General features: G+C 46.3%; 1 protein-coding gene across 1 annotated transcript in view; it reads right to left on the bottom strand.

The window, feature by feature from the left end:
* Nucleotides 1–27,588, bottom strand: part of LOC126228346 (aminopeptidase N-like) — a 254,917-nt gene that overhangs the window by 120,798 nt on the left and 106,531 nt on the right. Inside the window, exons 3-4 of the mRNA XM_049942295.1 lie at nucleotides 12,957–13,213; nucleotides 10,702–10,944 (exon numbers count right to left, since the gene is read on the bottom strand). Coding sequence (XP_049798252.1) covers nucleotides 10,702–10,944; nucleotides 12,957–13,213 — 500 coding nt within the window. The remainder of the gene's footprint in view (nucleotides 1–10,701; nucleotides 10,945–12,956; nucleotides 13,214–27,588) is intronic.

Raw genomic sequence — 27,588 nt, 5'->3', positions numbered from 1 at the left:
GAGCGAAGCATACCTGTAGATACGCTGGCTACCTGAGGGAATGTTCTCCTAGTAAGCCGTGTTCTCCAGGCAGCCCCACAACCAGAAATCACAGGGGCTGAGAGCAGGCGATCGTGCCGGCCAAGCATTCGGAAACGATCAGTTGATAATTCGATCGTTTCCACGTGCGTTTCGGAGAAGCAGGTGACCCTCAAGTGCGACGTGTGTTGGGGCCCCATATTGCACGAAAATTATCGTGTTCGATGCGTCTCTCTACTGCAGGGCGGGCATAGCACACTGGCGAAGCACATCGCAATAACGCCGGCCAGGCTGCACATCTTTGATCCTCGAGCGCTAACCTGTTCAAAAAAGATTCGGCCAGTGACGAATGTAGCCGTGAAGCCACACCGTACAGTGACACGTTCACCGCACAGAGGAACATCGTGCACAGTGACTGGAGGAGAAGATCCTCACACTCATCAATTCTGTGTGTTCATCTCACTCGTCAGAGGAAAATGAGCATCGTCTGTCCAGGGCCAGCCTTCAACAACTTCAATCCTTGCGAGAAAGTAGAGAGCGGAGTCAACACGTCGCTGTGCGTCGTGTGGTGCAAGCTGCCGTACGTTATGGATCTTGTACTGATTCCATTTGAGAATGGTTCGAAGCACGTTCCGTACAGTGTACCACGGTGTGTTCAACTGTCGTGACACAGCACGCGCACTGCCTGACGATCTCGAACTGCGCGCAGCATTATCTGCCGTGGCAACAGCGATTTCATCGACCACCTGTGGTATGTCGGCGTCTTCCCGGACCGACGCCCAGTTCTCCAGTTGATTCGAATTTCTTCATCGTGCTCTGCGTAGCTGGCGGAGAAAGAGGACCCTTCCGTCATCCTTTCAGCCGGCAATATTCCCGAAGTGCAGCTGCAGCATTACTGTTGTGTTGACGATAGAGCTTCGCCAATAACGCCGTGCTCCTTTTGTCCAGGCTCATGTTGACACGTCAACAAGTGCACTGTGACTGGTCAGGTGTGTGAGACTATGAATGACGAGGACTGATCACGGCGCCTGGTGGCCATAGTTGGAACTGGACGGTGCTGCTGCGACGCATGCATATCGTGCATCCCGTACTCTGGACATTGATGCTACCAAGTTTGATAGTCGTACGATGATCAGCATCGGTTTTATAATGTGTTATATAGGGAAAGTTTAATTATAACCACCCCGCATTACGTGGCGGTTTACTTATCCAGAAATCGCATTTCAGTGGTGTGCGGTCATGAGAAGATCGTGTTATACCTGTTGTAAGAAGGAAAAAAGCAAAAGATTCTTCTACTATTGTTACAGTGATGTTGTTCTGTCTTCAGATGTCACCTAGGAGTTTGTCTCTTCTTGTCTGGATGTGCCTCCGCAGAGATATGGTTTCCTGTACTCTTATCAGCACCTCCCAATTGGTAACTTTATCTCTGCAGCTGATGTTCAACATCCTTCTGTCGCACTAAATCTGCAGGGCTTCCAGGCGTGTTACCTCTTGTTTTCCTATTGTTTGAGTATGGCCAAATGCTTTCATGATCTCTTTCCTTATTTCCAGACTGACGTTCATGCTTGTAAGTAACCACTTTCACAAAGTAAAAGCAATTTTGGCCTGCTATATTCTTCTCACAATTTCGTTCCGGCTTCTACAATCCCATGCGATCCTGCTTCCCAAATACGTAATATTCTCTGTGATTTCTGGCTCCTCAATTGCATTTCTTGTTCTTAAATGTTAACATACTTCACCTGTACTGCACACCATCAATTTAGTTTTTAGCTCCTCTAGATTTTATTTTCCATCCGTGAAGACATAAATATCATTTGTGTAATGCAACAAGCCTATCTTCTGCCCATTCATTCTGATCCACTCCACAGTAGTTTCGCTCACTTGGTCTGTAGCTTCCTGAATGTAAACATTGAATATAAGAGGAAGAGAGCACATCCTTCTCCCCGACCATTTCTAATTTTTGCTTCCTGTTCGTAATGACAATTTCTAATAACAGTTACTTCGTTCTTATAGAAGCTGAGTACCACCTGCAACACTTCGTACATTCTCCTCTTCTTCTTTTGGTTGTGCTTTTGTCCCGTAGTTTTCGCAGGGTCGGCATTGCTATGGTCGGATTTGGCAGGGTTAAGTTAAGGCGGGGCCGGATGCCCTTAAAGTCACGACTCCGGTGGATGAGATGATGATGGTGATGATGATGAAGACAACACAACACCCAGTCCCTGAGCGGAGAAAATCTCCGACCCAGCCGCGAATCGAAACCGGGCCCCTTTGCATGACATTCCGTTGCGCTGACAACTCAGCTTTCGGGGCGGACAAGAATTTGTACGAGGGTCAGAACTTACATAGTGGCAACTATTTATTCACAACTGATACAAAAGAGTTAAATGTTTGCACTTGTTACTGTCCTTCAAAGTAGTCATGAGCGTTGTGTAGAACACGTTGCCAGCGATGTGGAAGGCGTAGTATACCGTTAGCAGAGTCCGTTCTGTTGATGGTGCAAATGGAGCGTTCTACTGCCTGCAGAATCTCTGGAACAGTTCTGAAGCGAATGCCACGAAGTAGTTCCTTCATCTTTGGAATCAAATCACAAGGACTTAAGTCCGAGGAGTATGGTGGCTGGTACAGTACGTCCCAGTCCCATTGACCGAACAGAGGAGTCACAGCTTGCGCTGTATGCACCCGCGCATTGTCATGCAAAATGATGGATGGGTTGCGCAGAAACTCTCGCCGCTTCTTTCGCAAAGCTGGTCGCAGGTGATGCTCCAAAAACGAATAGTAATACTGTGCACTGACGATCTGACGTGGAGGAACGCAATGCGTTAGGATAACACCATAACAGTCGTACACGAGAATCACCATACCTTTCATCATACTGGGGTTCTGACGCACTTTAGACTTTCGCGGCGACCCATAATGGCGCCATTCGTTGGTAGATGTGAAGGTCATGCACAGACATACAAATGATTACAGTATCAGAAAGATTAGATGATTTATTGAAGAGAATGAGTTTCACAAACTGAGGAAGTCAATAGCCGTTATGTAAGCAGTTATTCGGTTTGGCAATGACCGATATACTTGTCGGATATCCCCTGAGGATCGTCAAAAACCCCGAGATGCTTGGAGGATCCTGCCAGTGAAGCTCCAAGCGTGGTTAATTGGGGAGAGATCCGGCGACCTTGCTGGCCAAGGTATGATTTGGCAAGCACGAAGAGAAGCATTAGAAACTCACGTTGTCTTGCTGAAATGTAAACTAAGGATGGTTTGCATGAAAAGCGACAAAACGCAGCGTCGTACCGTTGTTCTGTAAGACTGCTGCTGATGACAACCAACAGAGTTCTCCTATGAAAAGGAATGGCACCCAAGATCATCACAACCTGGCTGTCGGGCCGTAAGGCGGTCGACAGTCAATTGAGTATCTCACCACTGTAAGGGGCGTCTTCAGAAACGTCCTCTGCCACGCGGATTAGCCGCGCGGTCACGGGCGCCTTGTCACAGTTTGCTCGGATCCTCCCGTCGGAGGTTCGAGGCCTCCCTTGGGCATGGGTGTGTGTGTTGTCCGTAGCGTAAGTTTGTTTAAGTTAGGTTAAGTAGTGTGTAAGCCTAGGGACCGATGACCTCAACAGTTTGGTCCCATAGTACCTTACAACAAATTTTCCAAAAAACGTCTTCGGCCTGTAATCTCATTGGCTGGAGTAGAATTGTATTCAGTGATGAGTCCCACTTCGAAGCAACACTGATGACCAGCGAAGACATGTCTGGAGACACCCCAGACGGCAGTGGGATACCGACCTAACTACCCACTGTACAGCCCGGAAACCGGGAGTGACGGTCTGGGGTGGCAATTCTTTTCATAGCAGGGTCCTTCCGGTTGTGGACTGCGGGATCCCGCTCCCTGTTTTGTTGCCCTTCCTGGTCCTACATTTCAGCAACATAACTCCGATCCGAAAACGGTTAGGGTTTCTACTGCTCGTATTCGTGCTTGCCAAACACCGCCTCGGGCAGGAAGATGGTCGGATCTCTCCCCAGCTGATAGCAGTATGGGCAGGGCTCTCCAATAAGCAGAGGAGTTTGACGATCTGACATGCCATGTGGACTGAATTTGTCACGATATCCCTCAGGATATCCAACGACTCTACTAGTCAACACCGAGCCAAATAAATACTCACATAACGGTCAGAGGTGGACCGACGCGTTATTGACTAGCTCTATGCGCCGTATACATCATCAAATGTTTCTAAAACTGTAATAATTTGTATCATTGTTTATGTACATCACATCTACTGAATTCTGTCCAATTTGGATAATTCCTTCGTGGTGCGTCTTTTTCTTTTTTTGTCTCGGAATGTATTTTACACTTGCTTTCTTCAGCACTGTGAACATCTCTTAGCAGATAACTTCATCAAATGTCTTTTCCAGGTTACATAGTCTACCAGCATGTGTCGGAGTTTGACAGAGGCAGGAGTGTGTCCTATGGGAAATGCAGTTTATCGTTTCGTGATGATGTTACTAACACAGAATCGACCGGTCGAGGAATGCCGTACTCGACGGCAAGTGGGGTCTCGGCGGCCTCAGGGCACTGGGCCCGGGAGGAGACACGTGTCGCCTGCGCTGCCGCAGCGAGGCCACGGGTCCGGTCGCAGTGAGACGAGTGTCCGCTCAGGCATCGAGCACCGCGGGCTGTCGGCGTGGCGATATCGGTCGCGGCTTCCTTCGGCACTGCCGCAGAAGGTGGTGCATCCGACGACGACACGACACGCGGGAGTGTCGCCCCGCTGTCTTTTCAGACGAATGCGGGTGTGGAGCTCTGAGGAGAGAGTTCATGTTGGCAAATTCCGTAGGTCGCTAACTTTGTTGCAGACTTTCCCAGGTAACTGTGCTAGTTATCGAGCTGCTTCTGCCACTCTGGGATTTGCTTTGCTCTGGATAGTATCTGCCTAACAGATTAATGACGACGGGGAGCGAGCTGACCGGCCTACGTACGGTCTTTAGGCTGTTTTTCACATCTGTGGTCGCGCGCCGACCGTATTAGGTCAGAAACGTACAGCTTAGGAAGTAGATTCCAGTAGTGCCAGGCGCAGGCGAGGGCGCACGTTACGCCTTACAAAATACGACATAGCTGTCACGACGTCGCGAGGCGAGCCGGCCCGGTGAGACGTCGAAACAGTTGAGACGCCGGCACCTAAGTGGAAATAGGTAGAAGCCTTTCCACAGCGGCTGCTGCGGAAATGCTTATCGCAAGCGTCACGAGGCAGCAAAGCCCACGCAAGTAACCAACAAACGGGTAGCCATTTTGTACTAAAGTCCCGTGTTAGCGTCACAGGTGTACAACCGCGGGCGTGTGACACTCGGGCGCCATCCGGGATGCTGTGTGTGGAGGACAGTTGGAGCCTGCGACAGGGCGGTCCGCAGCTCGCCAGCAGCCGTCGCGCGCTTGCGGCTCGCCACTCGGCCCACGGCGCGCTCTGCCGGGGGGGGGGGGGGGGGGGGAGGGGAGCCGCCGCGCGCCCCAGCCGCGGAGGTATCTGGGAGCTGTCACTGTCTCGTCTGCGCCCTCTCCACTGCAGACCACGTCGAGGTGAGTAGTGCGCTGGTACACGAGTTCCAGTTCGGTGCCACAATTCACAAACATTTCGAAAACGTTCTCCCACTTAACACTAAACACAAGCAGCTGGGGTACACAACTTCCACCCTGGGGGAGAAATAGAGGACGGGGTGGTCACAGAAAGGACGTTGCCGAATCCAGGTTAATGTGCCATTCCCACGAAGATGTGCGATAACGTGACGAAGGAGAAGAACATTATCGTACGGGTGATGCGCGTTGTGTGACGCTGTGTGGTGCCGCCGGGTACGCGACACGGTCACCTCTCGTTCGCACAGCCGGTAATTTGGAAAGCGGCCGTTACATTTCTCACCTGTTATGGCCGGCGGCTTGCCACTGCCTTCGAGGCTGCCACGGCTGAAATGGAGAGCGGTGAGATTTCGGGGGAAAATTCGAGTATATTTCGAAAGGATAGGCGAATGGGAAATTGATGTGGTGTACTTGTCACATTACACGAAAAACTCAAATCCGCCAAGATTGAAATTGAAGCTGCGTGTAAGATTGTTTGGGCGAGACTCGGTATCGGGGGTTGGCACAGAACGATAATTGGATCCTTCTGTCGCCCACCAGACTCGTCCCCTTATGTAACTGAAAACTTTACTCCTCAGCCCACTTGTACGGAAGTTCACCAGTCTTACTGTAATCGTCGCTGGAGACTTTACCAGCCAACAGTCAATTGGGAAAATTACAGTTTTCTTAGTGGTGGACGTGATAAGTCATCCTGTGAAACTTTACTAAATGTCCTCTCTGGAAACTACATAGAACAGATAGTTAGAAGCCCTACTAAAAACAGAAATATTGGATCTAATAGTAAGAAACAGAAATGACCTTTTTGAGGATGTGCATCGAAACTGGTATCAGTGACCGTGACACGGTAGTGGCAATAATGATTACCAAAGTACAAAGGGCAACTAAAACAAGCTGAAAGATGTAAATGTTAGGTAAACTAGACAAAAAATCAGCAGTGTCGCATCTCAATGAGGAACTCGATATTTACAGCTCAGGTCAGGACTATATAGAGAAACTCTGGCTCAAGTTTAAAAGAATAGTTGACCACGCACTGGATACATGATAGATATGCACCCAATAGAACAGTTCATAATGGGAGGGAACCTCTATGGTATACACTCGCCATAAAGAAACTTCTAAAGGAACAGACATTACTGCACAATAGGTGTAAAACAAAGCGTTGGGCAATAGACAGATGCTGAATGAAACACCTTTGCTGGCAAGAGAGCAATGCGTGATGTCGTCAATGACTAATGTAGCAGAATATTGTCAAATCACATTTCACAAAATCCAAAGAAATTCGTCTCGCATGTAAAGGCTGTCAGTGGCACCAAAGTTAGTGTCCAATCCCTACCGAATGAGACAGGAACCAAAATAGAGGGTAGCACGGCAAAAGCTGAAATGCTTAACTCCGTTTTCAAATGTTCATTTACAAAGGAATACTCAGGAGAATTACCCTAACTTACTCCTCAAAACACTGAAAAGATGAGTGAAATGAGTTTTAATGTCAGTGGAGTTGAGAAACAGCTGAAATTGTTAAAATTGAACAATGCTTCAGGCCCCTATGGAAGCACTGTCTGATTCTACACTGAATTTGCGACTGACGTATCCCCTCCTCCGACTGTATTCGAACAAAACACCGTGGCCAGTTCTTGGAAAAAGCCAGAAGTCACACCCAACTACAAGGAGGGTAGTAAAAGTGATCCACATAATTACCATCCAATATCCTTGACATCGATTTGTTGTAGAATATTACAAGCTCAAACGTAATGAGGTATCTTGAACAGAATGATCTCCTCAATGGCAACCAGCATGGATTTCTAAAACTTCGGTCATGTGGGACCAAGGCAAGCAGGTAAATCCAGTGTTTTTGGTTTCCGAAAAGCATTTGACTCAGTACCGCACCTACTCATATTGTCACAAGGACGATCATATGGGATATCACGTGAAATTGGTAACGGGACTGAGGACTTTTTGGTAGGAAGAATACAGTATGTTGTCTTGAATGGAGTCATCATCAGATGTAGATGCGTCTTCAAGTGTGCCGCAGGGAAGTGTGTAGGGACTCCTGCTGTTCATATTGTATATTAATGAACTTGCAGACAATATTTATAGTAAAATCAAGCTTTCAGCAGACGATGCAGTTATCCTTTATGAAGCAGTATCTGAAAGAAGCTGCATTAATATCATCAGATCTTGATAATATTTCAACATGGTGCAGAGATGGGCAACTTGCTCTAAATGTTCAGACACGTAAAATATAGCACTTGAGAAAACAGGAAAACTTAGTATCCCCACACTGTAATATCAATGAGTCACTGTTGGAACCGGCCAACTCATACAGATACCTGGGCGTAACGCTTTGTGGGGATATGAAATGGAATGATTTCATAGGGTCATTTGTGGGTAAAGCTGGTGGTAGACTTAAGATAAATTGCTTACAAATCACTTGTGTGACCAGTTCTAGCATATTGCTCAAGCGTGTGGGACCCATACCAGCTAGGACTAACACGGATATTGCATGTATACAGAAAAGGGCAGGACGAATGATCACAGGTTCGTTTAATCTGTGGGAGAGTGTCACAGAGATAATGAAGGAACTAAACTGGAAGACACTTGAAGATAGACGTAAACTGTCGTGAGAAAGTCTATTAACAAAGTTTCCAGAGCTGGCTTTAAACGATTGCTCTAGGGACATACTACAACCCCCTACGTATCGCTTACACAGGGATCATGAGGATAAGACTATAATAATTACTGTACGCACAGAGGCATTCAAATAATCATGTGAATGGGACAGGAAGAAACCCTAACAACTGGTACAACGGGACGTACCCTCTGTCACGGACCTCAAGGTGGTTTGCAGACTATAGATGTAGATGCAGACGGCATCTTTCAACAAGATGACAGAAGGCCACGAGTCTCCCTTACTGTCCTTACCTGCCCCGATGCGCACATTTTTCGAGTGTTGCCCTGGCCGCCACAGTCTCATCCACTGAGAACGACAACCAGTATGACGCTATATACCGGGTGATCAAAAAGTCAGTATAAATTTGAAAACTTAATAAACCACGGAATAATAGAGAGGTAAAAATTGACACACATGCTTGGAATGAGATGAGGTTTTATTAGAACATAAAAAAAAAAGTTCACAAAATGTTCGACATATGGCGTTGGACAGCAAAACGTCAGAGACTGCGCATGACAATCGTGTATAAAAGGAGCTGTAATGAGAGAGAGAATCAGATGCGCCAGCAGTCGCAGCATGTTGACGTTACCTGAAAAGGCGCTTTTAGTGAAGCTGTATTATCACAATCAGAATCTCTTGCGCGCGTCGTTTAGTGATGATGGTGTGCTCAGCCGCCACTTTCGTCATGCTTCGCCTCACAGGTCCCCAGACCTCAGTCCGTGCGATTATTGGCTTTGGGGTTACCTGAAGTCGCGAGTGAGTCGTGATCGACCGACATCTCTAGGGGTGCTGAAAGACAACATCCGACGCCAGTTCCTCACCATAACTCCGTACGTGCTTTACAGTGCTGTTCACAACATTATTCCTCGATTACAGCTATTGTTGTGGAATGATGGTGGACATATTGAGCATTTCCTGTAAATAACATCATCTTTGCTTTGTCTTACTTTGTTATGCTAATTATTGCTATTCTGATCAGATGAAGCGCCATCTGTCGGATATTTTTTGAACTTTTGTATTTTTCTGGTTCTAATAAAACCCCATGTCATTCCAAGCATGTGTGTTAATTTGTACCTCTCTATCTACATTATTCCGTAATGTACTCAGATTTCAAATTTATACTGACTTTTTGATCACCCGCTATATTAGAGAAACAATTTGTCTAATAGTTGAAATGCCCCGCCGTCATAGTTAAAACTGACGGCAAGAGAAAAGACAAAACTGCCCATTTTCACAGCACAGTACAGCACAGCATTTTCTCTTTGACAGTCAGCTTTCGCCGAAAATGTGCACATTGTTGCTTAAAATAAGTAAATAGCGTATGTCTGTCTCTGTGTTTACTAGAATGTTGTGTAAAAATTTGAAGTAAATTGGTCAGGAATTTTTCGAGATTTTTGGATACAATGTTAAATAATATTATCATTATTCACGTATGGGTACAGTAGGACCACGCGACGTACAATAAATCAATGTCGCTTTTGTTGGTTGGCCTTCCTTTGTGTCCAAATATGTTTCATCGATTCAGAATGTTATGTCTTTCTTTCATCAGACCATGGTGTTGCAGTCCGTTTTCTAATTTGTCTATGGCCAACTTTCTAATCAAGTATCTTTTGTCTGAATGTCTTTCTATCTGTACCGTCTGCCTGAGTTATACCGGCTGCTTTGAGATCCTCCTTAATTGCAGTGATCGATTTAATTGACTCCCTTTTGGCCTAACTTATGTTTTCGTAGAATTCTACTACTCTAGTGGGTGCCATTCTTTTTAATGTGCCCATAAAATTTAAGTTTTCGTTTCCTCATGTCACCATGTATGTCTGTCCATTCTTCTATTTCCTTATCACGAATTTCTTCGGTATCTCTCTTTCTACTTAAAATTAAAATTTCTTCTCCACCAGGACAGTCAGGTTTGATTACAGTGCTGTAATACCTAAGTTTACTGAATTTAGAAATTGATTTTTTTATTATACATGTTTTGTGTTAATCTGAATGCAGCTGCTGTTTTTTGACAGCTTTTTCCGAACCGTTTTCTTGTATGATTTCCCCCGTCCGTCCGTCCCCCTCTCCCCCACCCCTCCGCCAAATATTGAGAAAGCATTTTTATTTTTCCATATTTCGTGATCAAAAACTTTGTCACTTGTTTGTTGTACGTCATATATTCCGGTTTTTCGAATGACGTTTCCTACATTTTCCGCAACTTGTAAAAGATTTTGAATTTGTTTTTGAGCTGTGGTAATATTCCTAGTTGAAATTGGTAGGTTACCTGCAGATCTGCTTGTATAATAGTGTATCGTTCTTGGTGCCTCAGTTATAGAGGCCAGCAGGATATGTTATTTGTGTTGAGGCTGTTGCCTCCTGGGACGTTCGTGGTTTTCGATGCTAAACGTACCTCGGTGCAGGCCAGCTGCGCAGTGGAGGCGAATCATCCTCAGTCGTTTGCGGCGTCGGCGTCGTCGTGGTTGTTGTTGTTGTTGTTGTTGTAGGAGCCGGAATGGGGTCCATGTTGAAGAGCGCACTGTAGTTGTGAGGAGGGTAAATGACCATACTGAATGTGGCCTTGAGCGCCGGCTCGTCGAAGCAAGGGAAGGCTTTGCGGGCGCTGGTCGCTTCGAACTGCGTCGCAGCCAGGTACCTGCACAGAGGAGACACAGCCCCAGTCGACCTGTCCACACGTAGCATGCCCCATCGCATCGAGCAGTAAGGCAACGCCTGTGCAGCTCCCACTCGTCTCCCTGATAGCAGCTGTGGGAACTGACACGAAAATGACTCGTCAATCCATGCAGCAGACCCCATATTCCTTTCGTCGCGTTGCGCTGTTTTTGTGTTATAACTTGTTTATTCTATTACAAGGCAGCGGCACAGTGGAGATTTATGAAGAACACATCACCCTTTGTTCAGTTTCTTATAATTAAATGTCTATCAATCGAAGACGTGAAGTCTGCGATCGGATTGCCGCACCTTGTTTTTAAAGATGCATCTTGACCACACAGATATTACAATCCACTATTACTAGTTTCTGCTACTGCCATCTTCAAATCTGTTGCAAATAAAATATAACAGTGATGTAACCGAAAAAGTTAATTTAGCTGAAGAAAAATCTATAACAGACCTGGTGACACATAAAAAATAAGAAAAAAATATATCATTAACAGCCACGGGCAGCAGCCATACATACCATAAAATATCCTAATGTAGGAGTCAAAGTCATTGACTACAGACATAGGTAAATAGTAAGTGCGTGTGATGGCACGGATGTGTATGGTATTTATACAAATGACTGAGGCGAGCGGCGGGCACTATAGTTACGGCACGCTACTGACTAGTATCGCAAATTTAGTAGTTAAAATGCAGTATGCGTAGTCATTAATTAAAGTTACTTCACAATAAAACGTGGACATACTTAAAATTCACATAAGAAGTATAAAGAGTTATAACGGGAAGCTCCTTGCCTGGCAAACTGAACGACACACAATTTTGCAAAAAGCGGAATAAAAGTGTTAAATAACACAGAAACCTTTAAGCACCACAAAACAGTTAAACGGTGACCATAGGTGTAATGTAATTAACAAAACAGTGACTGTTATTTTAGACCGGAGTGGGATCTCGGTGGCGCCGCATCGTGGCTGCCCTATGTGTTTTTAAAGGTGTTAGTAACGAACAGGAAAAGATCGTAATGAGACACACGAAGAAAACCTCCAATTGACATAAGAAACATAATGTAAGACAGCAGGAAATCACTCGCGGTTCTAGGCGCGCAGTCCGGAACCGTGCGGCCGCTACGGTCGCAGGTTCGAATCCTACCTCGGGCATGGATGTGTGTGATGTCCTTAGGTTAGTTAGGTTTAAGCAGTTCTAAGTTCTAGGGGACTTATGACCACAGCAGTTGAGTCCCATAGTGCTCAGAGCCCAGCAGGAAATCAAACATTAATTTGCGGATAGGGTGGTCAATCTCACGAACATAAAAATGACAGAAAATGTAATGGATCTTCTGAATAAGAGTCTACACGAAACTTGAAACTTACTGGCAGATTGAAACGGTATGCCGGACAGAGAGTCGAACTCCGGACCTTTGCCTTTCGCAAGCAAGTGCCCTACCGACTGTTCGGCCCCTGCAGTAGCCACGGCCCCAACTCGGGGATGAATTTCTTCGATTTTGAGCTCGTGTCTGTTTAAATAACAGACGATGAAATTGCTGGGAGTGTAACAATCAGCAGCGGCACTCTTATTCTCGCTCATCATAAATGTTGGCAGTTTATTCGGAATGTATCGCGATTGCCGATGGCGTCGTTAGGCAGGAATCTAAGAGGACAGCTTGGGGCGCTGCAAGTGAAGTAGCAGTTGTTAGTTTCTGGGGTTCGTTCACTGACGGGAGAAACCGGTGACGGAGTCACGCTCAGCGTACGCGAAACGCGGGCACGCCACACCGACTCCACTCCCGAGTCAGCCGAATGTGTGAGCAGCCAGCCGTCCCCGGCCCGGCCTGCGGATCGCAGGGTCCCGGCTTGTTTCGATTGCTGGCCGTGTCAGACATTTTCTCCGACTGGGGACTGGGTATTTGTATTGCCCTCGTCATTCCGGAAACTGGTGAGACAGAACAGTGAAAAGAGACACGCGGACCTCGAGCACAGCCTGCCGACTACCCACCTCGTCTCTCCTGCCGCCTCGTACGTGCTGACGTAGAAGCCGTCCATGTCCTCGGCCAGCTGGCCCGTGTACCAGATCTCGATGCGAACCTCGCCGCTCACCTCCGCCACCAGCCGGACGGTCGCCGTCTCCGTCGCATTGTCGCGATCCACTGACGTCACGGCGACGTAGGTGTCCCTCGTAGGGTCTTGCTGGTACTGGACAACGTTCACAGTGTCCTTATCGAAGTCGAGGTTGCTGGCCGCGTGGAGGGTGATCTGCGGACCGATAGACAGGATGAACTCGGCCTGTGATCCCAAACAGCGCAGTAAAACGTACGACAGCTTTGTCGACAGAGCTTCCCACAGCAAAGTTAAAGCTCTCGTCGAGCTTAAAGTCGTCTCGAGCACTACGGTAGTTAAGTAGGAGCAGTCTGATCGCACAGTCTCGCCCTCCTCGATCTCTGAACGAGCTCGTGTGACCAGTTACACAGGGACCGACAATTCGATGTCTATACTGAACCGTTATTCACTACGACAACTCAATTCCACTGCTGACAGCGTTCTGAGGGACACCCCAACACTTTCTTCTGATGCCGTCAATGAGCGTTTATTAAAGAGTATCTCAATTTATAATGTGTAGTAAGCAAATTGTATTCAGACGTAGAACCTACCGTCTGCGGCATCCGATACAAACAGTTGTACGCATGTCAATGTCTACAACATATCAATTCGATACATAAGTTTACTTATTACGTATCTCTATGTCAGTGACATCTGCGTTAATCGTACGTCGTTTCTTATGTTCAAATCGATATACACTCCTGGAAATTGAAATAAGAACACCGTGAATTCATTGTCCCAGGAAGGGGAAACTTTATTGACACATTCCTGGGGTCAGATACATCACATGATCACACTGACAGAACCACAGGCACATAGACACAGGCAACAGAGCATGCACAATGTCGGCACTAGTACAGTGTATATCCACCTTTCGCAGCAATGCAGGCTGCTATTCTCCCATGGAGACGATCGTAGAGATGCTGGATGTAGTCCTGTGGAACGGCTTGCCATGCCATTTCCACCTGGCGCCTCAGTTGGACCAGCGTTCGTGCTGGACGTGCAGACCGCGTGAGACGACGCTTCATCCAGTCCCAAACATGCTCAATGGGGGACAGATCCGGAGATCTTGCTGGCCAGGGTAGTTGACTTACACCTTCTAGAGCACGTTGGGTGGCACGGGATACATGCGGACGTGCATTGTCCTGTTGGAACAGCAAGTTCCCTTGCCGGTCTAGGAATGGTAGAACGATGGGTTCGATGACGGTTTGGATGTACCGTGCACTATTCAGTGTCCCCTCGACGATCACCAGTGGTGTACGGCCAGTGTAGGAGATCGCTCCCCACACCATGATGCCGGGTGTTGGCCCTGTGTGCCTCGGTCGTATGCAGTCCTGATTGTGGCGCTCACCTGCACGGCGCCAAACACGCATACGACCATCATTGGCACCAAGGCAGAAGCGACTCTCATCGCTGAAGACGACACGTCTCCATTCGTCCCTCCATTCACGCCTGTCGCGACACCACTGGAGGCGGGCTGCACGATGTTGGGGCGTGAGCGGAAGACGGCCTAACGGTGTGCGGGACCGTAGCCCAGCTTCATGGAGACGGTTGCGAATGGTCCTCGCCGATACCCCAGGAGCAACAGTGTCCCTAATTTGCTGGGAAGTGCCGGTGCGGTCCCCTACGGCACTGCGTAGGATCCTACGGTCTTGGCGTGCATCCGTGCGTCGCTGCGGTCCGGTCCCAGGTCGACGGGCACGTGCACCTTCCGCCGACCACTGGCGACAACATCGATGTACTGTGGAGACCTCACGCCCCACGTGTTGAGCAATTCGGCGGTACGTCCACCCGGCCTCCCGCATGCCCACTATACGCCCTCGCTCAAAGTCCGTCAACTGCACATACGGTTCACGTCCACGCTGTCGCGGCATGCTACCAGTGTTAAAGACTGCGATGGAGCTCCGTATGCCACGGCAAACTGGCTGACACTGACGGCGGCGGTGCACAAATGCTGCGCAGCTAGCGCCATTCGACGGCCAACACCGCGGTTCCTGGTGTGTCCGCTGTGCCGTGCGTGTGATCATTGCTTGTACAGCCCTCGTGCAGTGTCAGGAGCAAGTATGGTGGGTCTGACACACCGGTGTCAATGTGTTCTTTTTTCCATTTCCAGGAGTGTACAACTACAAGCACACAACGATGAAGAGATTTAGACTGTAACTATAACTCTGCCTGTTTTAATCTGACGGGACTTAAAATATGTCCTACTTCACGGTATGTCGCACATGTTACTGCTATCAATCCCTAAATGGAGAAATTTCTTGGATACATTGGACACAACTGTCATAGAGTGTAAGCAAGGAACAGATAAATACACCAAAGAGTTTATATTATATGTTCAAAATGGTTCAAATGGCTCTGAGCGCTATGGGACTTAACTTCTCAGGTCATCAGTCCCCTAGATCTTAGAACTACTTAAACCTAACTAACCTAAGAACATCACACACATCCATGCCCGAGGCAGGATTGGAAGTGCGACCGTAGCGGTCGCGCGGTTCCCGACTGAAGCGCCTAGAACCGCTAGGTCATATATGATATGTTTCTTGCTTCTCCTGTGGTCATATTCACAGTAGTAATTAACGTGCGTGTCTCGGATATAGACCTAGATAATACATCATTAAACTTACGTTTCTACTGCTGTGTATAAAATTGTTATGTTGCAGATATACGTACAGTTGTTTGTTTACCAGGCTGTTTTTTATGCTTCCTTCTCTCACAGAATACAGACGCTAATTGAATATGTTTTTTACGAAGAATGTAAATGTATATTAATAGTTGTTGTAATTATTATACTGAATGTGTCATATGCTGCCTGAGAGAAATTTGGTGACAGCAGAACCAGCTACTAATGAGAACTTGCACCACAGATGCTGCCAAAAGTCAGAGATATTACTCAAGAAACCTCTGGTCCAAAAACTGCGACAGCCCTGATTGTTATAGTGATCATAAAGAATTGAAGTACTAACACTTTCCCTGTAAAAAAAATTGTCAATGTGACTTTCATCGAGAGTGCAAAGATTCTGTACTTTTATCTAGGAATACTGCAAGATAGCAAAACGATCGTGTTTAGATTCTCGAGCCACACGTGGTGCTTCACTTTATTTGGCAGAATATTTTGTAGAGTCATATTGGAAAATTTTTAATGTCTCGTAGAAGGCAACGTCTGAAGAGAAAGAATGTCTGTTTTTGTTTCGTAGGTTGAAAAGTGGCGGTGTCGTAAAGGGCTAGCTGTAATTTTTGCTTTATTTATTTATTTATCTGAGTAAGGTTAAGTTCCAAATATCAGAAAATTAGGGGTAAGATTTGACTATTTTTTGACTCAGCCTGCATCTCGTGGTCGTGCGGTAGCGTTCTCGCTTCCCACGCCCGGATTCCCGGGTTCGATTCCCAGCGGGGTCAGGGATTTTCTCTGCCTCGTGACGGCTGGGTGTTGTGTGCTGTCCTTGGGTTAGTTAGGTTTAAGTAGTTCTAAGTTCTAGGGGACTTATGACCACAGCAGTTGAGTCCCATAGTGCTCAGAGCCATTTGAACCATTTTTTTTTTTTTGACTCAATACCACACCAACTTGTGAACAAGTTTCGATGATAAATAAAGTCCCAGTGGGCCAGCATACCTCATTTCATAGTTGTAGCTACAAAAACTAATATCTCTTGCCAGCTACGCATTTTTAAAGTCAAGGTTATTACTTTATGGTGGTAATAATATTTAAACTAGAACGGAGTCAAGCAACAGCATTAAAATAAGCAGTCAGATTAAAAGAGAAATTTTAAGATAAAAATCGAAGTTTTTTGTGTTCTTGTGGTTAAGTAACAATTTCAAGTAGCAATTTTCCTGGTGCTAATAGCTGTGCTGGATAATCACTGTCTCAGAGATAATGCTTGGGCAGCTAGCTGCACAGAGTTTCAACGAGAACACGTGTATCCTGAAATAAGTGTTACAGTATCACGAAGCAATTAGGACTGGAAGCATCCTTTTAAATTACAATACTGATCCGGCTACGATTATAATAGCCCCCCAGGGGATAGGAGCTAGCACTATATTAAAGCCATGCAATGACCAAGTTATTAACTGCTAGTGTAACATTTTTCATATCTGTCTTCAGCGCTACAGTTGCATCTTTAGGGTCAACGTAAATGTGTCATCAAGCTGAATGTTGGCCTCTCCACCACTAAGGAATGGTCCTGCTGGAGCTGGTGTGCCTTTCCTTCCTCTGTCTTTTGGACTGAATCACAAATCAACTGTAGGATATGTCTCCAGAATGAATTTTTCACTCTACAGCGGAATGTGTGCTGTTGTGAGGCCTGCTGGCAGATTAAAACTGTCTTTCTTCCAGATGTGCTAGTCTTGCGGTCGGTGGGGAACTTGCCTGCGAAAGGCAAACGTCCCGAGTTCGGATCTCGGCCTGGCACACAGTTCTAATCTGCCAGCAAGTTTCAGCTGTAGGGGATTTTTGAAGTCTAACATGGAATTCAGACGACATGTAAGGTGGCTTAATTATTCATGTAGCGCCACCCTACATGTTTATTCACATTTTTATGTTCTAATACTACTCCCCAGCTCTACTAACGTATTGAAGAGGTAACTGAAATGTTATTTTCATAATTCGTATTATTACTTGCAAAATTCTTGCATATGTAATTCCACGTGTTGCCAACGATCAAGCTAGGAACTGAATTAGCTATTCACATCAGTTTGTGAGAAGCTGTGTATTTCCTTTTACTCGACACAGCAGCCTAGCAGAGTGAGACAGCAGAGGGACACTGGCATTCTACATCTACATCTACATCTGCATGGATACTCTGCAAACCACATTTAAGTGCCTGACAGAGGGTTCGTCGAACCACCTTCCCGATTTTATATTATTCCAATGTCGAAAAGCGCGTAGAGAGAACGAACACCTATATCTTTCCTCGAGAGCTCTGATTTCACTATTTTATTACGGTGATCGTTTCGCCCTATGCAGGTCGGCGTCAACAAAATATTTTCGCATTCGGAGGAGAAAGTTAGTGATAAAAATTTCGTGAGAAGATTCCACCGCAACGGAAAACGCCTTTGTTTTAATTATGTCCATCCCAGATCCTGTATCATATCCGTGACACTCTCTCTTCGCGATAATAAAAAACGTGCTGAACTTCGGTGAACTTCCTCGATATACTCCGTTGATCCCATCTGGTAAGGATCCCACACCGCGCAGCAATACGCCAAAAGAACACGGACAAGCGTTGTGTAGGCAGTCTCTTAGTAGATCCGTGACATATTCTACATGTTCTGTCCATAAAACGCAGTCTTTGATTTGTCTTCCCCACAAAATTTTCTGCGTGTTCTTTCCAGTTTAAGTTGTTCGTAATTGTAATTCCTAGGTATTTACTTTAGTTTATGGGCTTTAAGTTTGATTGATTTATCGTGTAACCGAAGTTTAACGAATTCCTTTTAGCACTCATGTTGATGACGTCACACTTTTCATTATTTATGGTCAATTGCCAGTTTTCGCACCATACAGATATCTTTTATAAATTGTTTTTCAATTTCTTTCGATCTTCTGACGACTTTACTAGTCGATAAACGACAGCATCATCTGCAGACAACCTAAGACGGCTGCTCAGATTATGTTCTAAATTATTTATATAGATAAGGAACAGCAGAGAGCCTGCAACTCTACCTTGGGGAACGCCAGAAATCACTTCTGTTTTACTCGATGACTTTCCGTCAATTTCTACGAACTGTGACCTCACTGACAGGATATCACGAATCCGGTCGCGTAACTGAGACGATGTTCATACGCACGCAATTTCACTACAAGCCGCCTGTGAGGTATAGTGTCAAAAGCCTTCCGGAAATCCTGAAATACGTAATGAGTTTGAAATCTCTTGTCGATAGCACTCATCTCTTCATTTGAGCGAAGAGCTAGTTGTGTTCCACAAAACGATCTTTTCCAAATCCGTGTTGACTCCGTGTCAATAGACCCTTCTCTTCGACGTAATTCACAATGTTCTAGCACAATATATGTCCCGAAATGCTGCAGGATTTAACGATATGGGCCTATAATTTAGTGGATTACTCCTACTACTTTCTTTTGAATGCTGGTGTGACCTGCACAACTTTCCAGCTTTTGAGCACGGGTCTTTCGTCGAGCGAACGGTTATATATCATTTTTGGGTATGGAGCTATTGTATCAGCATACTCTGAAAGCAACCTAAAGGGTATACAGTCTGGGCCTGAAGACTTGCTTTTGTTAACTGATTTAAGTTGCTTCACTACTCCGAGGATGTCTACTTTTACGTTACTCACATTAGCAGCTGTTCTTGATTCGAATTCTGGAATATTTACTTCGTGTTCTTTGGTGAAGGAATTTCGGAAGGCTGTGTTTAGTAACTATACTTTGACAACACTACTGTCGATAGTATTTCCATTGCTATCGCCCAGAGAAGGCATCGATTGTGTCTTGGTGGTAACATACTTCAGGTTTCGACCTTCACTGCGGCCATAAACGTCGCCTTTGGGGGCTCTCGCACTTCTTCCCGAGACAAGGCCGGACATGTCAACGCGACAGCCGGTAATGCCCCAGACGGCTGGGTAGCGCTCGAGCAAAGACGCGATGCTTATATGGAGGTATGTCTCCTGTACTTAAAGCTTTCTTTGGGAAGCGCAAGACGCAGAGCCTCGAGCGCGGCTAGAAAAACGGTTGACTTCTGCCCCGCCCCCGTCCACAAAACAAAACAAAAAAAAAAAATCTATCTTCTGCTGGCGCTCTGTCGGAATATTGGAATTTCACCACGGCTGTTGTCGCAATCTCAGCAAAACTTGGCCAGAGATCAGACGGTGCTCAGAATCGTTACCGTCATTGATGGATGACTTGGAGACATTCCAAAACTAGGGAGAGGAGTTAGAATTTCTGTTTTCCACGGACGATGGTGTTGCAGCATCTGTACGGCTGCACACGGGAAGATGGATCCAGCACGCTACTAAGTCTCGCTCACAGCCGACGCGCGCGCATCTGAATTTGGGGAGTTTAATTGGTGAGGTTCGCCCAGCGACGCTGTTCCCAGGAATAGTTCAGGGGGCGCGGTGTTTCGGTAACTGATAACCCCACTTAGATTTTTGATTTGCAGGATGCACTTTGCATCTGTGAATGGCCTTTGTTCTTCTGAGTTCACTTTCCATTAGCATTTTCTGACATGCTCTTCGCTTGATCGTTGGCAGTATTCATTACGCAATCATAAAATTGGTACCGCGATCGGAATTAGACATAATTGTTCACTATCTTTGCATTCGTTGTAATCTTGTCGAATGTTTTTCCCGCTCGAATGCACGTCAAGAGAAATAAACACCATCGATCAAAAAATGGTTCAAATGGCTCTGAGCACTATGGGACTCAACTGCTGTGGTCATTAGTCCCCTAGAACTTAGAACTACTTAAACCTAACTAACCTAAGGGCATCACAAACATCCATGCCCGAGGCAGGATTCGAACCTGCGACCGTAGCAGTCGCACGGTTCCGGACTGCGCGCCTAGAACCGCGAGACCACCGCGGCCGGCACCATCGATCATAAGCACGCATTTTCATTTAATAGTTCGATGCCTCCCTTAACTCAAATGTGCGGTTGTGATGTGGCTGACCTGCATATTTCGTGCACGAAAATTAACTTTTAAAGGTGTGCCTGCCCCTCTTAAATTCAGACTTAATAAATCGTTATCTATTGACTGACATGATTTTCACGGGTTTGCTGCCGGGTTCCATCGTCCTGACGACAACACGATATTTCGGCGGACCATCTGGCCGCCATCTGCAGGTGAGATTGAGTGGACAATCACGCCGGAACTGAAGAGACCTCAGATTCGGCGGCTCCTTTATACCGCGGGTACTGGCCGTTGCGCGTGCGCGAGCAACGGAAGAGCTGCCCTCTGTGAGACGAAGAATTGCAGCGGCGCCAGCGGTGAAAACTGTCAAAAGCGAGGAATCGCAAAATTAAAATGCAGCCGGTCGGAAACCAGCCCGTTTTTGTTTTATCTGTGATAAAATAGGAGTCCACGTCTTGCTTAAAGGAAATCCTTTATCTCTGTTAATAATATCATCAGACAGACGGATTTCAATTGATTCTTTCAATACACAATCCCAGGACCGGGAAGCCGAGGCAATAATTTGCGTCTCTTTAAAGGACATATTGTGCCCTTCATTAAGACAGTGTTCAGAAACGGCTGATTTTTCCGGCTGGAGCAGACGTGTATGCCGTCGATGTTCCACACATCGATCTTGAACTGTACGGACAGTCTGTCTAATGTAGGCCTCGCTGCAGTGACAGGGAATCTTGTATACCCCAGGTTTCCTCAGTCCCAAATCATCTTTAACCGATCCAAGAAGGGATCTAGTTTTGGCCAGAGGCATAAGGACACTTTTAATATCATATTTCCTGAGGATTCTTGAAGTTTTCGAAGAAATACTTCCCACGAAGGGTAAAAAAGCAACAGATTTGGAAGTGTCCACCGTTGGTTCTCGTGGGGGTCCAAATTGAAAAGCACGAGTAAGTTGGTGATCAGAATACCCATTCTGCCTGAAAACAACCTTAAGGTGATCCAACTCTTGTTTCAAGTTATCGGAATCCGAAACAGCATAAGCCCTCTTGACCAGTATGCGTAAAACTCCCAAGCGTTGATGTTGTGGATGACAACTTGTGGCATGGAGGTAGCGGTCCGTATGCTTAGGTTTTCGGTATACACTGTGGCCCAAAGTCCCATTTTCTTTCTTATGTACTAAGACATCCAAAAAAGGTAATTTGCCATCATTTCCAATTTCCATCGTACATGTGATTCGTGGATGAAGGCAGTTAAAATGATCTAAAAATCGATGAAGAGATTCCATTCCATGTGGCCAAACGATATAAATATCATCCACGTATCTCAAAAAACAAGTTCTACATCTACATTCATACTCTGCAAGCCACCCAACGGTGTGTGGCGGAGGGCACTTTACGTGCCACTGTCATTACCTCCCTTTCCTGTTCCAGTCGCGTATGGTTCGCGGGAAGAACGACTGTCTGAAAGCCTCCGTGCGCGCTCTAATCTCTCTAATTTTACATTCGTGATCTCCTCGGGAGGTATAAGTAGGGGGAAGCAATATATTCGATACCTCATCCAGAAACGCACCCTCTCGAAACCTGGCGAGCAAGCTACACCGCGACGCAGATCGCCTGTCTTGCAGAGTCTGCGAGTTTATTAAACATCTCCGTAACGCTATCACGGTTACCAAATAACCCTGTGACGAAACGTGCCGCTCTTCTTTGGATCTTCTCTATCTCCTCCGTCAACCCTATTTGGTACGGATCCCACACTGATGAGCAATACTCAAGTATATGTCGAACGAGTGTTTTGTAAGCCACCTCCTTTGTTGATGGACTACATTTTCTAAGCACTCTCCCAATGAATCTCAACCTGGTACCCGCCTTACCAACAATTAATTTTATATGATCATTCCACTTCAAATCGCTCCGCACGCATACTCCCAGATATTTTACAGAAGTAACTGCTACCAGTGTTTGTTCCGCTATCATATAATCATACAATAAAGTATCCTTCTTTCTACGTATTCGCAATACATTACATTTGTCTATGTTAAGGGACAGTTGCCACTCCCTGCACCAAGTGCCTATCCGCTGCAGATCTTCCTGCATTTCGCTACAATTTTCTAATGCTGCAACTTCTCTGTATACTACAGCATCATCTGCGAAAAGCCGCATGGAACTTCCGACACTATCTACTAGGTCATTTATATATATTGTGAAAAGCAATGGTCCCATAACACTCCCCTGTGGCACGCCAGAGGTTACTTAAACGTCTGTAGACGTCTCTCCATTGATAACAACATGCTGTGTTCTGTTTGCTAAAAACTCTTCAATCCAGCCACACAGCTGGTCTGATATTCCGTAGGCTCTTACTTTGTTTATCAGGCGACAGTGCGGAACTGTATCGAACGCCTTCCGGAAGTCAAGAAAAATAGCATCTACCTGGGAGCCTGTATCTAATATTTTCTGGGTCTCATGAACAAATAAAGCGAGTTGGGTCTCACATGATCGTTCTTTCCGGAATCCATGTTGATTCCTACATAGTAGGGTTTCCAAAAACGACATGATACTCGAGCAAAAAACTTGTTCTAAAATTCTACAACAGATCGACGTCAGAGATATAGGTCTATAGTTTTGCGCATCTGCTCGACGACCCTTCTTGAAGACTGGGACTACCTGTGCTCTTTTCCAATCATTTGGAACCCTCCGTTCCTCTAGAGACTTGCGGTACACGGCTGTTAGAAGGGGGGCAAGTTCTTTCTCGTACTCTGTGTAGAATCGAATTGGTATCCCGTCAGGTCCAGTGGACTTTCCTCTGTTGAGTGATTCCAGTTGCTTTTCTATTCCTTGGACACTTATTTCGATGTCAGCCATTTTTTCGTTTGTGCGAGGATTTAGAGAAGGAACTGCAGTGCGGTCTTCCTCTGTGAAACAGCTGTGGAAAAAGGTGTTTAGTATTTCAGCTTTACGCGTGTCATCCTCTGTTTCAATGCCATCATCATCCCGGAGTGTCTGGATATGCTGTTTCGAGCCACTTACTGATTTAACGTAAGACCAGAACTTCCTAGGATTTTCTGTCAAGTCGGTACATAGAATTTTACTTTCGAATTCACTGAACGCTTCTCGCATAGCCCTCCTTACGCTAACTTTGACATCGCTTAGCTTCTGTTTGTCTGAGAGGTTTTGGCTGCGTTTAAACTTGGAGTGAAGCTCTCTTTGCTTTCGCAGTAGTTTCCTAACTTTGTTGTTGTACCACGGTGGGTTTTTCCCGTCCCTCACAGTTTTACTCGGCACGTACCTGTCTAAAACGCATTTTACGATTGCCTTGAACTTTTTCCATAAACACTCAACATTGTCAGTGTCGGAACAGAAATTTTCGTTTTGATCTGTTAGGTAGTCTGAAATCTGCCTTCTATTACTCTTGCTAAACAGATAAACCTTCCTCCCTTTTTTTATATTCCTATTAACTTCCATATTCAGGGATGCTGCAACGGCCTTATGATCACTGATTCCCTGTTCTGCACTTACAGAGCCGAAAAGTTCGGGTCTGTTTGTTATCAGTAGGTCAAAGATGTTATCTCCACGAGTCGGTTCTCTGTTTAATTGCTCGAGGTAATTTTCGGATAGTGCACTCAGTATAATGTCACTCGATGCTCTGTCCCTACCACCCGTCCTAAACATCTGAGTGTCCCAGTCTATATCTGGTAAATTGAAATCTCCACCTAAGACTATAATATGCTGAGAAAATTTATGTGAAATGTATTCCAAATTTTCTCTCAGTTGTTCTGCCACTAACGCTGCTGAGTCGGGAGGTCGGTAAAAGGAGCCAATTATTAACCCAGCTCGGTTGTTGAGTGTAACCTCCACCCATAATAATTCACAGGAACTATCCACTTCTACTTCACTACAGGATAAACTACTACTAACAGCGACGAACACTCCACCACCGGTTGCATGCAATCTATCCTTCCTAAACACCGTCTGTATCTTTGTAAAAATTTCGGCAGAATTTATCTCTGGCTTAAGCCAGCTTTCTGTACCTATAACGATTTCAGCTTCGGTGCTTTCTATCAGCGCTTGAAGTTCCGGTACTTTACCAACGCAGCTTCGACAGTTGACAATTACAATACCGATTGCTGCTTGGTCCCCGCATGTCGTGACTTTGCCCCGCACCCGTTGAGACTGTTGCCCTTTCTGTACTTGCCCAAGGCCATCTAACCTAAAAAAAACGTCCAGCCCACGCCACACAACCCCTGCTACCCGTGTAGCCGCTTGTTGCGTGTAGTGGACTCCTGACCTATCCAGCGGAACCCGAAACCCCACCACCCGATGGCGCAAGTCGAGGAATCTGCAGCCCACATGGTCACAGAACCGTCTCAGCCTCTCAGACCCTCCACTCGGCTCTGTACCAAAGGTCCGCAGTCAGTCCTGTCGACGATGCTGCAGATGGTGAGCTCTGCTTTCATCCCGCTAGCGAGACTGGCAGTCTTCACCAAATCAGATAGCCGCCGGAAGTCAGAGAGGATTTCCTCCGATCCATAGCGACACACATCATTGGTGCCGACATGAGCGACCACCTGCAGAAGGGTGCACCCTGTACCCTTCATGGCATCCGGAAGGACCCTTTCCACATCTGGAATGACTCCCCCCGGTATGCACACGGAGTGCACATTGGTTTTCTTCCCCTCTCTTGCTGCCATTTCCCTAAGGGGCCCCATTACGCGCCTGACGTTGGAGCTCCCAACTACCAGTAAGCCCACCCTCTGCGACCGCCTGGATCTTGCAGACTGAGGGGCAACCTCTGGAACAGGACAAGCAGCCATGTCAGGCCGAAGATCAGTATCAGCCTGAGACAGAGCCTGAAACCGGTTCGTCAGACAAACTGGAGAGGCCTTCCGTTCAGCCCTCCTGAATGTCTTTCGCCCCCTGCCACACCTTGAGACGACCTCCCACTCTACCACAGGTGAGGGATCAGCCTCAATGCGGGCAGTATCCCGGGCAACCACAGTCGTAGTCCGATCGGGGGATGCGTGGGACGAGCTGGCCGTCCCCGACAAACCCACATCCGGGCCCCCACAGTGATGCCCATTGGCAACAGCCTCAAGCTGTGTGACCGAAGCCAACACTGCCTGAAGCTGGGAGCGAAGGGATGCCAACTCAGCCTGCATCCGAACACAGCAGTTGCAGTCCCTATCCATGCTAAAAACTGTTTTGCAAAGAACATCTGAACTAATCTACAGAGAGCGCAAACAAATCGACAAAATTTTAACGGTTAATAAAATACAAGATTGCCTAGTAAATGCAGTAATGCTGCTACTTGCGCACTGCTGACACACTGCTCGGCAGCGGAAGGAGACTACGCGATTTTACACTATTCAGGTACTAAAACGCGATGCTACAACTCTCAAATACTATAATACGCCCGAAATTTATGAATTAAACAATGCAAGTACCAAAAACACGCAAAGAAATTAAGAATTAAAGTATGTAAGAAATGAGTGAGCTAGGAGTATACGACTTGCTGCTGCAGCTGCTTATCCAACGGCGGCAGGGAGACAGAAGATGTCCTAAGTGCCATATGCTCAAAATTTTCCATAAAGATTGATTGACTGTTTCATCACCTTTAAAAAATAATTTCGCGCGACTGCATAGGAAGCTTCACTCCGTGTTCCGACCACAGAAACTTTAATTTCGTATCTCAGGGGTGTGTAAACTACAATCACAATCACCACACCTAACCCACAGTTCAGGTTGGTGTTTTTCACACATCACACACAGAAATCATTGCGTAAAGTGAAGGAAGCAACCCGAATGTTCAGCACTCGATGCCGAGTGCTCGACAAGGTACAGTCGTGTTGGAGGGGAGTGTGCGCCCGGCTTTCTGTGCCCATTACACGCAGCCAGTCACGGGCGTGCCGGGAGTTCAATACGGGCTCTTGACCGCGGTCGAATTTGGGCATTGCCACATCGAATCATTGCTATAGATGGACTACATTCCAGCGATGAACATAACGCTGCGGCCAACCTGAAGGTGTGGTCTGCATTGCTTCAGTAGACATTGTCCTGTTGGACGTGGTACCGCCTCGGCTTCTTCTAACCTCGGAACAGACTTACCCGACTAATTGTAGCGGGACTGTCAAGTGTAATATAGTACCCAAACCACTTCTATTTTTGAGATACACAAATCATTTCCTAATGTGGAAGAAGCAGCCTTCAACTTCCGTGCTGTCCTGGTCTGCCTGCTCGACTCTCGCCTTGGCTGTCACGACCTCCTGGTCTCCCACCCAGTCAAAACGTGCGCTGAGAGACCACAGCGCCACCAGTCTCGCAACGCGGAACCACACGATGTCCCCACATCTCTCATCCGAGCTCAGGTAGACTCGAGTCCAGCCAGGTTACAGCCGTTTTGTTTGTCACTGGTAGCAGTTCTGTATACCAAGATTCGCAAGCACTATACCATAAATCACCTACAAATTTAATTATGCAATCTTTCTACTATACTGAATATACACTGTAAGTACAGTTTCATTTTTTGTTATCTGTTACTGAAATGAACATTGCTAGTGGTAACTGAATGACAAATTTCTCTGGGCACATTTTCGCTTCTTGTAACGGGACCCAGCGTAGTTTCTTTTTCTGTCTATTTCTTTCATCCGGCGTATTTTACAGAAGGAATGACTTACGGGGAAATGTCCAAAAATAGTATAAGATGGTCGAAAGATGCTGTTACCAGACGAAGAAGTCGTAGACTATGAAAAATGCGATAAAAGAGCGCAAGTGATTTTACCATCATTAATAATGTCTTTCGAAAAGAAGTTCGTCTTCCGTCCTGCGATTCCCACTTCAGTTCCCGAAGCGTCTCCGTAATACTTGCGTGCTGATCGAACTTAACAAATCTGGCAGACGGCCTCTGATTTCCTACGATGTCTTCCTTTCATCCGACCTGGTGTGCATCCCATACATTCGAGCAGTAC

This window comes from Schistocerca nitens, unplaced genomic scaffold (assembly GCF_023898315.1).
Source record: "Schistocerca nitens isolate TAMUIC-IGC-003100 unplaced genomic scaffold, iqSchNite1.1 HiC_scaffold_363, whole genome shotgun sequence".
Classification (NCBI taxonomy): Eukaryota; Metazoa; Arthropoda; class Insecta; order Orthoptera; family Acrididae; genus Schistocerca; species Schistocerca nitens.
The sequence above is the reverse complement of the archived record's forward strand: the minus strand, read 5'-3'. Positions and strand labels throughout refer to the sequence as shown.